The following is a 12,452-nucleotide window of genomic DNA, read 5'->3' as shown; positions in this document are numbered from 1 at the left end:
CCACTGGAACCAACTCGGTCTTACCATCAAATACACTGGAAACAAATAATAGGTACACCAAATAACAAAATTTGTAAACCCCTCACTGCCGAAGATGATTATGAGCTAACAGCCGACCTTTCCTTACAAGTCCCCTACATGTCTCGCAATTGGTATCGGCTTATTTTTGGTTTCAGTATGTACCCTACTACTGAAGTTGTCAACCCCTTGAAACTTTCAAACTAGTATATCTCATGAAGGAATTTTTGTACCAAAAAATGGATGACATATACTTTGATCAGCTCATCAAGAGCTATCGATTGTCGTAAAAAAAAAAAAAAAATATATCTGTCTTAGTTCATAAGTTTATTTTTTTGCCGTAGGCCAATTTCGAACGTCACCACTTAGAAAGTGGCAAAGGATAAGCTCAAATTTCTTTAGCAATGATAGAAATTTTACAGTTTAAGAGGTACATCTGATAACATTTCTCTAACTCAATCCCAAGTCCGAAAAAACAAATGATAAACCCAGCGAAAATCAAGGCAGCACTTTCGGAACCGTGGGAAAATGCCGCTTTTTTGCTTCTGTAAATTTTTGTATTTATCACTCAAAGAAGATATATTGGCTGTAAGGCCGGGTAACTGCCGCATATATTTAACACTTATAGATTTTAGTCCATCTTCAATTTGAAAATGGTGCCTGCCTGCTTGCCTGCTAGAACGGAGCTTTCCACTCGAAAGCAGAAACATGATTTGATGAAACGAGAGCTTGGCTGCACAACTTCAGATACTCCTCTCTGACATAGGCTACATAACTCCACTTCACTTTGCACACCATAGGCTCTGGCTCGTGGACAAGCAAAAACCATCCGTTTTTGCCCCAGGCAAGAGTTCTGCGGAGCTTTCCAAAATGTAATGCCATATTCATCAATCCGGCCTGAGGTCCACACTTTCCGTAAAAACCTTACCAGTTTCCAGGAATAAGCCAACATCGGCGGCATAGAAAAAAAACAAACAAAAAAAATGGGACAAAACCAAAGTGTTGCTCTCGCAACACAATTAACATGAGTAGAGCTGATAACCCCATGCTTTCTCAAGACCAGAACACAATTTGCGCTTTACTGAAAACAAAATACACTTGAAATGTTCTCACTTTTTTTTCATAAATAAAAAATTATCAAAACTTTAAAGAAAAAAATATCAGTATATGTCAATTAAACTGAAAATCCAGGGTCATTTGTTTTTTGTTGTTATTTGTTTCAGTAAAGTGCAAATTGTAGATAGCCTACTAAAAAATTAAGAACAATTTATACACGTTTTAAACCCAAAACTACAATATCTGTTTAATAAATTAAGACCTCAGAAACCCTTTAATACATATTGCTGGGGCGGGGGGGGGGGGGGGGGTGTTTTGAGAGTGGGAATTAATAGCCCCTTGCGAAACAATAGGCCACTTACTGTGTGTTGCTTTAGGACCTAAGCATTGTAGTATCAGTCTTATATTTGCAATTTGTATCTTAAATTCGTGTCTTCGGTGCACCCTTGTGCACCAACCTCGATGAAAAGTACCCTTTCTTAAATATGTACTTATTATGTTTTATTTAGGACATTCATATGACATTCTAGGCCTCGGAACTCTCATTGGTAACTTCAGAAACCAAAAAATTAAGCGATTTATATTCTTGTCTGGTTGGGAGCTGTCTGTGGGGGAAGAGTGAGTGTGGGAAAAGGGTTGTTTTGAAAGGAAATTGTGAGGGTGGGAGGCTGCGTGGGCATGCAGCTATGCGGCAGATTGTTCTTGGATGGTAAGTTAGGTGGGAGCCAGTTAATTTATTGTGCTTATAATCCTCAATTACTATATTGGCAACAAATACACAAATGAGTAATATCAAAAACATTTTCCGTAAACTATGATTCTTATGATTCTTAATTATTTTCAGATCGTTGAGAGATTTAAGCTCTTGTATCGTGATGTAGATGATATTGACCTTTTTATTGCTGGTATATCAGAGCGACCTGCTGAAGGAGCTCTTCTTGGGCCCACTTTCCAGTGCATTATTGGGGATCAATTCTCAAGGCTCAAAATAGGAGACAGATATTTTTATGAATTAGGAGGCATGGACCACTCTTTCACTGAAGGTAAATATATATTTTATCTCTACGAGCTATAACAAAGAGCATGGATAACTTTTAAGAGTGAAACTCTTAAAAGTGTCGGCAAAAAATACCATTGACGCCATTTAGCGTTTGGTGACATGGCATTTTTTTTCAGTGTAACAATAAGAATAAATAGTTTAATTAGTTCAATTAGTAAAATTTGGGTAGTATTAAGTATCTGATCTTAGTTCCTGACAGAAAAATGATTACAGGGCTTGAAAAGATGCTAAATGTAGCCACGTAATAGACGACGTTGACAGTTTTTTTGTCGACACTAGCGCCAATCCCCCTCTTATTGATTACCCGTACTCTTTCACGCTATCTCGTAGTGGGCAGAAATAGTTTGTAATTTACCGCTGTCCGATTTTTTTTTAGCAAGTGCACCTCAATTGAAACTAGCAGCAGTCACAGTTGGATAGGGGGGGGGGGGTATTAGTTTGGGGTTTCTATTCTCAAAAAGGAAACACTAGAAAATTCTTAGGTACTTACTACTAAAGCTCCTTAAGGCATACAAATAAATTATAATCCCCCAATGGTCATTTATTTATATCCCAATTTATATATACGAAATGAATTTTCCTTACCCCGGCTCGTTCTGTCAGTAATGGCTGACGGAATGTAGTAACCTTCTAGTAGTGGCTATGTTTGTTGATTGATTTTGTTGTTGTGAAATTAATAAAGCTTTTTCTCTCTTTTATTAAGTATTTTTTTTTAACCGAAAGTAAGGAGCGACATTAAAACTTAAAACGAACAGAAATTATTCCGAATATGAAAGGAGGTGTCACCTCTTCAACGCGCCGCTCTTTACGCTAAAGTTTGACTCTTTCTGACAGTTCTACTTTATAAAAAAAAGACTTTAGCGTAAAGAGTGGGGTGTTGAGTAGGGGAAACCCCCTTCATATTCGGACAGTATATAAGACAGTGGAAAATGAGAGACAGTTCAAAATTTTACAGGAAGCATTTAAATGCTCCGATCTTTCATGAGTCTCTTTTTTTGTACTATGTTCGTTTTACAAAAAAAAAAAAAAAAAAAAAAAAAAAAAAAAAAAAAAAAAAAAAAAAAAAAAAAAAAAAAAATTCAATCGATGGCACTATGCAGCTAGACTAATTTGTTGCATTTATTCTGAACCCAAAACATATAGCTATAACACGTATTGTTTGACAATATCTATAGATATCACTTATTAGTGGTTGCCTTTCTCTCTTAATGGTTTTACTCAGTTGGTAAAATAATTGCAAACTGCAATGCAATATAAATGTAAAGTAAAATGCCAATTGCATTTAAAATTGCATGCAATGTAAAATTACAAAATTGTGGGGACCTTGTTACCCACAATTTTGATTATTGAAGCTTCTTCTGACATATAGGATCCCCATCACTTTCCCTCCCTCCAAGCCTGTAATCATTGCAACTTTTGACCTTTGGGGAGGAGGGAACGCACCCCCTAAAACCACCCATTGGATCCACCCCTGACTACACATAATAAGAATAAGCACGTAAGCAGGCATTTTTGAGAGGGGGAGGATGTTGTATTTTGAAAAAAACACTAAATATATAAGGATTTTAATGAAATGATGGTAAAATAATAAATATTTCTATAAAAGGTGGAGGAGTTATGCCCGGAAGCCAGAGATATAAACATGTGTAGATTACATCTGTAGTTCATTTGAAATTGGAATATTCAATTCTGAGCCTGAATATTCTAAAGGAAACACCTATTCTTCCCCCTAAAAAAGTACATTTTCTTATTTGGGAAGTAAAAAAAAAAAAAAATCGAAAATGTCCATTTTTTTTTCAAATCCTACGGACATTAAAACAGACTGGAGACAGTTCAAGCTCTAACTGTTCAAATTAATTATAAAACCAAGGACAAACAACTGAAGGAATCTACAAAATAATTGCAATGGTAACAGAAGTAAAAATAAATAAAATAAAAAAAAAAATTGGTGAATAATTTGTAAAGTGTTAAAAACTTTTCCAGGAAAAAAAAAACACCGCAACAATGCTTCTGACTTTTTTCATTTCTATTGAGATAAATTCCCATTCCGCAAGTTTCGGAGAACGGGACACAAAGCATCAAGTTATTCTTTTGATTAAAGAAGTTTTCGTTTTCCCCCTCCTGGTTACAATTATAAGAGGGTAATGCCTTACATTTGTTTGATATTGACTGGATAGAAATAACGTAACAAGTTCTAGTTTTAGATTGGTCCGTCTCGTCATAAGGGACGCAGGTACAACTTTTAGGGGGGAATCGCAGCAAGAGTATTTAACATTGTATTTAACATGCCAGGCTCAAGTGCTAATACTTCAGATTGTTAAATAATTTAAAAAAAAGCAAAGTCTTTTTTAAGGAAATAAAGAGCGAAGTTGAAATTAGACGAGCAAACATTTTTGCTTCGCCAAATAAGCAAGATATATCTACAGAGCTAGCTCAAATAAACTGACTTGTGATATTTTCCAATATTTGTAAAATTCTAGAACTAGCGCTTCACTAAAAAACAAAATCGACCCCCCCCCCCCAAAAAAAACGGGGTGTTTTCTTGGGAACAGAAAATTTGATTCGCCAAAATGACTCGCCAGTTCAAGACAAAAATTAATTTATGAGTTTTTCAATAACTTCTTGTTGATCATGAAATCGACGGCTTAAGAATGGCTTAAGAAATCCGGCTTAAAAGCCGGACAAACGTAGCTTTTTTTTCAGCACCGATATGCCAAACGGCACTGAATTGCTAAGAAAACAGTAGATTTTAGCTTAAAAATTTTTCTAGTTTTTGGTGCTGATTTACAAAAAAAGACACCGAATTTTGTCGTAATCATAAAAAAAAGAGGAAAACAAAGCAAAAGATATCGAACATGGAACAAAGTCATCGAGAGATGCCCTTGATGAAAGACCTAGCCACGAAGCTCCTCAGCATGGAGGTATAGTCGTATTCAATGGTGTAACTGCCGGGTGATCCCTATTATCTAATACAAAGAAGAAAGATGCCGCTTCAGAAGAAATGCAGATTTCCTATATATAGCCAAGACTAACTTACCATCCAAGATGGCCTAGCCAGTGCTCTTTTCTCTAGTTGATGTTCTTACTGAGCTGTTTCAATCCTCAATTGTTTCCATCTCTTCACCAGGGAATACAAAAAAAAAACTAAGTTAAGATCAGTCATGCAATTATTGGTAATCTACAGTTGACTATTGGTGTCCGTGATGTTTAATTTTCAAAATCTGGTGCAAAAGGCACTGGTTTTGCACCACTATCGTTTGCCCACTGAGCTGCTGTACAGAAAAAAGTTGCTTGTGTAACTTTTTTAGTATGAAATTATAATTCTTAAAATCTCTAGTCAGCTCAGTTTTCAGTAAAGCGCTAGTTTTCAGAATTCTACTGATACTTTTTAAAAGTTTTTTTTTAAAGTAAGCAGTAAAACGTTTCTTACTTTAAAAAAAATAGAGTTGAGAGAAAAAATCAAACTTTAGCGCAAAGAGCAGGGCGTTGAAAAGGGAACAGCCCCTTTCATATACGGAGTAATTTCTGTTCTTTTTAAGTTTTAATTTCGCTCCTTACTTTCAGTTTTAAAAAAACTAGTTTTTTTATTTAATTTTACTGCTGAGAATCGATTTTTTGGATATTGTATCGAATATTTGCAACACGAATTCAGTCCAGAGTACCTCCTAAATTATATTCTAAGCGTTGTCAAAATTGAAAAATGGTCTACGTTATTAAGAGTATTGAAAATTCTGCCATTACGGTGAATATAAGAAACAATAGTATAGGGACTTTTTAAACCTGTTTCTATTTTTGTTTTTTAGCATGCTATCTAAGGTAATATTTGTTTTATGAGTTTGACCGAATATTATATAATATACCCTGGTTATTTATATTACGTATATATTAATATATACTTCCCCTCCCCTCATTTTTTTACTCGTAAGAAAGTAGCAGAAATGTATATATACGTTTTTTTGTAAACAAAAATAAAGTTTTTTGCAAAAAAACATACCCCACCCAAAAAATACCCGTCCTTCCAGCAAAAATGTTGGATATGGCTTTGTTTCAAGCCCAATGAGTTTTGGTCTGTGCTAGTTTATTTTTTTCTTTGCTAAATCCAAATTATTGTTTATTGGCTTACCGAAAAAAAGTATTTGGACTAATTATTACTATTCTCCGTTTAGCACAACTGAACGAAATTCGCAAGATTACGTTAGCAAGAGTAGTATGTGACAACAGCGAAGTAGAAACAACACAACCTCTTTTGTTCTGGACGCCTTCATATTTGTAAGTACCGCAGTTTCGATACTAAAAGTGAGTCCCAGGCTGTAAAAATAGTTACTTGGCCAGAAAAAATTATACCCTCTTCAAGGCTTATCTTTAATAAGGTGGTTTATCACAAGCAGATTTATCAATCTAGTCAGAAGTAATCCCCTTTTTGATTTCAAGCTTTCCATCATTTTATAAAATGACCGTTGTAAAATGCGCTTTACATGAACGTTTCAAAGACTGAGGCGCCACCTGAATCTGAACTACCATAGACTACGCGAGATAATTTTGGATATTTTAGATCCTAAGGAGCACTGAAGTCACATTTATTGATAAAGACCCGAGATTCGTTAATTGTATGTGTTTTCTTTGATTTTAACGTCAAGCTTTCATGACAAAAACAGAAAAATAAAATGGTAGGAAATGAAGTAGAAAAGCCTGTGTTAACAGCAATTCGTTCCTGAATCTTGCCAACTAATATTCCGTCACTTCATTTTTTCAAGCTCCGGCTTAGAGACAAAAATACTAATGTTTGGACATTCCATCTTTTCTAATTTCAAAAAGTTTTTTTTGAAATTATTGATTGTTTTTTTTTGAAGTTTTGAATATTGATTGATATCCACAAGCCTAAATATAATTTAACCATATCACGGAAAACGTAACTCAATTTTTCAGTACCTGGTCTGGGCCTCCTTGGACCTAAATTTAGGGTATTTCATTGCTATTTTCTGAATCCAAGAGATCGAAAAGCTTTGAAAACTAGGATGTCGATTGCTATATTCAGTGCTTTCGAAAATCCATGAAATAGCATAGATAGTGCATTTATACACACAATGTGCCGGTAGGATCATCACTTGATAAAGTGCCAACCCTGGAGAAACAGAAGTCAATAATGTAGATAAGAGAATGCCGAAGACAAATCCTTTGTTTTATGCTAGCTCCCCCCCTTCTGATAGAAAAATATAAAGTAGGGCCAAAACTATGTAGTTATAAAAATCAACTATTTATTTCTATTGGAAAGAATCCTCAGTCACTCTACTTAATGTACAGAAAGAACTACCATGTCATCGATTTTATTATGGTTTTCCTAGGGTCCTGGAATTCACAGTCTATTACTCTGATCTTTGATCCCAAGGGGTACTGGCCTGGGAATCAACAATACGGTTTTAGTGATAACTGAAATATCATTAATAAGTTACTGTTTTTTTCTTGCAGACAGTTTTTTGGAAATTTACTGGTTGCACTTTTTAAAAAAATTCACTAAAAATTTACAAAATTTAGGGCTAATGAGTACTAGAGATCAGTTTGGAGAAATAACTGTGTCTCAAACATTTAGAATTGTTCAATGCAACCATTGTCATTTTAAAACACTGAATCTACACTGAACGAAATAATTTCCAAGTTCATGGCCTTACGAAAAAAAAAATGTAGTCTTTGAAAACATATAAATAATCCAACTAAATTCCAACCTGAGTGAGATTTCTAGCCTTTTCATTACTCTTTCCTTCAAAATTAAAACCACTTCTCATTAATTTTGCAGTGAAAAATGATCAGTTATTGCTCTAGAAACCTTAGAACTACTTTCTTCAGTAGAAATTCTTATTCTTAAATGTTAAATGAGGCACTTAGCAATTTAGGTGAACCAAATTGAGTAAGTGTAGACAATTTTTGGCTTAACCTATTTCAGAGAAGTCTCTTCGCGGTAAGTAATGGACCTCTGCAAAAATTTCTTAATCGATATAAGCCCAAGATAAACGAAAATTTAGAAGGAGAAGTGAAAAAAACTTATCTTTTGAGTACCATTTCTTGTTGCATACTTCTTTGACTTGCATCAGTCTGTCCCTTTTCGTTTTTACCGGTTTTTGCTCTTTTACTCTCTCTTTCTCAGTCCCCTTTTCTCTCTCTTTCTCTCTCTCTCTCTCTCTCTCTCTCTCTGTCTGTCTATCTTTCTATCAGTGTCGCAATCTTTTAATAAGAACTAGATTCGTAAAGCACAAATAAGACCCTAGATTTAGAAAGATTTTAATGAGGCAGAACGATCAAATTTTACTTGAGATAATTGTTGGTCTTTTTAAGTTCAAGTCTTACGGAATGGATTGGATCCTTTATATTTATACATCAAAAGAATCGAATTTTCACGCTGATTCTAAATATATAAGTTCCAATTAATTTAGTCTTTGTCATCAAAGTTACGAGCCTGAGAAAATTTGCCCTATTTTGGAAAAAAGGGGGAAACATCCCCTAAAAGTCATAAAATCTTAACGAAAATCACACTATCGCATTCGGCATATCAGAGAACTCTATAGCAAAAATTTCAAGCTCCTATCTAAAAAAATGTGGAATTTCATATTTTTTGCCAGAAGACAAATCACGGGTGCGTGTTTATTTGTTTGTTTGTTGTTGTTTTTTTCTTTTCCCCAGGGGTCATCGTATCGACCAGGTGGTCTTAGAGTGTCGCAAGAGGGCTCATTCTTACGGAAATGAAAAGTTCTAGTGCCCTTTTAAGTGATAAAAAATTGGAGGGCAAATAGGCCCCCTCCCACGCTAATTTTTTTCCAAAAGTCAACAGATTAAAATTTTAAGATAGCCATTTTGTTCCGCATAGTCGAAAACCATAATAACTATGTCTTTGGGAATGACTTACTCCCCCACAATTCCTGGGGGAGGGGCTGCAAGTTACAAACTTTGACCAGTGTTTACATATAGTAATGGTTATTGGGAAGTGTACAGACGTTTTAGCCAAAAAAAAATTAATATACTAATTTCATTTCAATAATTTATGTGCGGAGAGCCAAAATCAAACATGCATTAATTCAAAAACGTTCAGAAATTAAATTAAAAAAAACTAGTTTTTTTAACTGAAAGTAAGGAGCGACATTAAAACTTAAAACGAACAGAAATTACTCCGTATATGAAATGGGTTGTCCCCTCCGCAGTCCCTCGCTCTTTAGGCTAAAGTTTTTAATTGTTTTAAAAAGTAGAATTGTGGCAAAGAGTCAAACTTTAGCGTAAAGAGCGAGGGACTGCGGAGGGGACAACCCATTTCATATACGGAGTAATTTCTGTTCGTTTTAAGTTTTAATGTCGCTCCTTACTTTCAGTTAAAAAAACTAGTTTTTTTTTATTTAATTTCTGAACGTTTTTGAATTAATGCATGTTTGATTTTGGCTCTCCGCACATAAATTATTGAAATGAAATTAGTATATTAATTTTTTTTTGGCTAAAACGTCTGTACACTTCCCAATAACCATTACTATATGTAAACACTGGTCAAAGTTTGTAACTTGCAGCCCCTCCCCCAGGAATTGTGGGGGAGTAAGTCATTCCCAAAGACATAGTTATTATGGTTTTCGACTATGCGGAACAAAATGGCTATCTTAAAATTTTAATCTGTTGACTTTTGGAAAAAAATTAGCGTGGGAGGGGGCCTATTTGCCCTCCAATTTTTTATCACTTAAAAGGGCACTAGAACTTTTCATTTCCGTAAGAATGAGCCCTCTTGCGACACTCTAAGACCACCTGGTCGATACGATGACCCCTGGGGAAAAGAAAAAAACAACAACAAACAAACAAATAAACACGCACCCGTGATTTGTCTTCTGGCAAAAAATATGAAATTCCACATTTTTTTAGATAGGAGCTTGAAATTTTTGCTATAGAGTTCTCTGATATGCCGAATGCGATAGTGTGATTTTCGTTAAGATTTTATGACTTTTAGGGGATGTTTCCCCCTTTTTTCCAAAATAGGGCAAATTTTCTCAGGCTCGTAACTTTGATGACAAAGACTAAATTAATTGGAACTTATATATTTAGAATCAGCGTGAAAATTCGATTCTTTTGATGTATCTTTTAGCATCAAAATTCCGTTTTTTAGAGTTCCGTTTACTATTGAGCCGGGTCGCCCCTTACTACAGTTCTTTACCACGAACTGTTTGAAAAGAAAATAATTCGGTATTTCGGGGCTTCTGACATTATTACTCCTTTGCGGAAGTTAGGCTCAAAATTGAAAAATGATTATATTTTTTCTCTGGGCCCCTTCCACCTCTTAGTTCGTTTATTTTCCCGTTAGTTTTCACCTGTTTTCGCTTTATAGTTGTGTTATCTCTTAGCAGTTCTTTCGTTAGTTGAGTTATGGTTGTGGTATATATGTTTTATCGCTCGTATAGTTGTGTTATTTTCAAATTATACTCCATAATAGAGAGGCTCCAAACACCCAGCATTGTATGTTAAGCTCTGAATTTGACGTTTTTTTCTAACGTGACCAGATTCGTCCTGCGCCCTTTTCATTGAATTTTTTCCCCCATGGCATATTTCTCCAAGGAAAGATCCTCCCACATAGCCCCCTCCCTCAACCCTACCCCCAAAACCAAAAAAATCCCCCTGAAAACGTCTGTACACTTCCCAATAACCATTATTATATGTAAAAACTGGTTGAAGTTTGTAACTTGCAGCCCCTCCCCCAGGAACTGTGGGGGAGTAAGTAACCCCCAAATACATAGTTATTATGATTTTCGACTATGCTGAACAAAATGGCTATCTCAAAATTTTGATCCGTTGACTTTAGGAAAAAAATGAGCGTGGGAGGGGGCCTAGATGCCCTCCAATTTTTTTGGTCACTCAAAAAGGGCACTAGAACTTTTCATTTACGTTAGAATGAGCCCTCTTGCGACATTCTAGGACCACTTGGTCGATACGATGACCCCTGGGGAAAACAAAAAAAAAACAAAAAAACAAACAAATAAACACGCACCCGTGATTTGTCTTCTGGCAAAAAATGCAAAATTCCACATTTTTGTAGATAGGAGCTTGAAACCTCTACAGTAGGGTTCTCTGATACGCTGAATCTGATGGTGTCATTTTCGTTAAGATCCTACGACTTTTAGGGGGTGTTTTCCCCTATTTTCCTAAATAAGGCAAATTTTCCAAGGCTCGTAACTTTTGATGGGTAAGACTAAACTTGATGAGACTTATATATTTAAAATCAGCATTAAAATGCGATTCTTTTGATGTAGCTATTGATATCAAAATTCAATTTTTTAGAGTTTTGGTTACTATTGAGCCGGATCGCTCCTTACTACAGTTCGTTACCACGAACTGTTTGATTTCAATCTCTGTTTGTCTGAAGCTCGATTTTTGATTTTATAACGAATTTTGTGTTATAATTTTGACTTATTGCGCAAGTTACGTTGTGCTGATTTACAGTTATAATACAACTCTTTAATTTTCGTTGAAGCACTATTTTTTGGTAATTTAATAGCTTAAAAAACAGGAGATTTCAGGAATTTCTCTGTCATTTAACTGTCCAGGCTAACTGGATTAAATTCTAGTTCTATCAAGCTTCAGATATTCATCTACTAATAAGTATCACTTTTCACCTAATCCCGTCATATTTTTTCAAAAATATAAATAGACTAAAACTTATTTAATGTTTGGAGGATTTAAGGGTTTTAGTTTCAAATCCCATCAAAAGATACACTTATTGTCATCTGAAAACTCGACATAAAACCTAATTTCCTGCATGAAAAAACCCCCTTCTGAAAAACAAGATTCGCCTTTCTATTATTAGAGTATAATACTGGTCCAAGGTGTTAATAGGAGTTGAGATTGCCTGGCCCGCTTCGGGAATTCAATCTTATTTCTTTCTTCAGCTTGAGAACTATCTTCCATCTATTCCTTAATATACTTAAAGCGAAGGGCTTAATCTCAGCAGGGAGGCTACTGGAATGGTCGTTTTTGATAAATGGGGAAACTACTGGATAAACATTTCTTTTGTGGCTTAGCAGTTATAGCGTTACAATAAGCTAGAGATTTCTAAATTTTGCTCTTTTCCATAATTTGGTATCTCTTTAAAAAGTAGCTTAAATGGTGTTTCAATTTCTTTTAAAACCTATCAAAAAAGCTATTTTTAATTTGCCAAAAGATAAACACGTTTTTGAAGTTTAATATTGGTTTGATCAGCTGGTAACTCCAGAATAGAAAATTGGACAATATATATCATTCAAACTGTCTCATGAAATAAAACATCGGAAGCAAGGAGTGATCCGTGGTAATTGACATCAATACAAAT

The 12,452-nt window shown here is 34.9% G+C and overlaps 1 protein-coding gene across 2 annotated transcripts in view; it reads left to right on the top strand.

Annotated features, from left to right (window-relative positions):
• LOC136031366 (peroxidase-like) overlaps nt 1-12,452 on the top strand; it is a 110,337-nt gene that overhangs the window by 82,042 nt on the left and 15,843 nt on the right. For both annotated transcript variants that reach the window (XM_065710869.1, XM_065710870.1), the window contains exons 12-13: nt 1,919-2,117; nt 6,301-6,403. In XM_065710869.1, coding sequence (XP_065566941.1) covers nt 1,919-2,117; nt 6,301-6,403 — 302 coding nt within the window. The remainder of the gene's footprint in view (nt 1-1,918; nt 2,118-6,300; nt 6,404-12,452) is intronic.

Source organism: Artemia franciscana, chromosome 9 (genome assembly GCF_032884065.1).
Source record: "Artemia franciscana chromosome 9, ASM3288406v1, whole genome shotgun sequence".
Classification (NCBI taxonomy): domain Eukaryota; kingdom Metazoa; phylum Arthropoda; class Branchiopoda; order Anostraca; family Artemiidae; genus Artemia; species Artemia franciscana.
The sequence above is the reverse complement of the archived record's forward strand: the minus strand, read 5'-3'. Positions and strand labels throughout refer to the sequence as shown.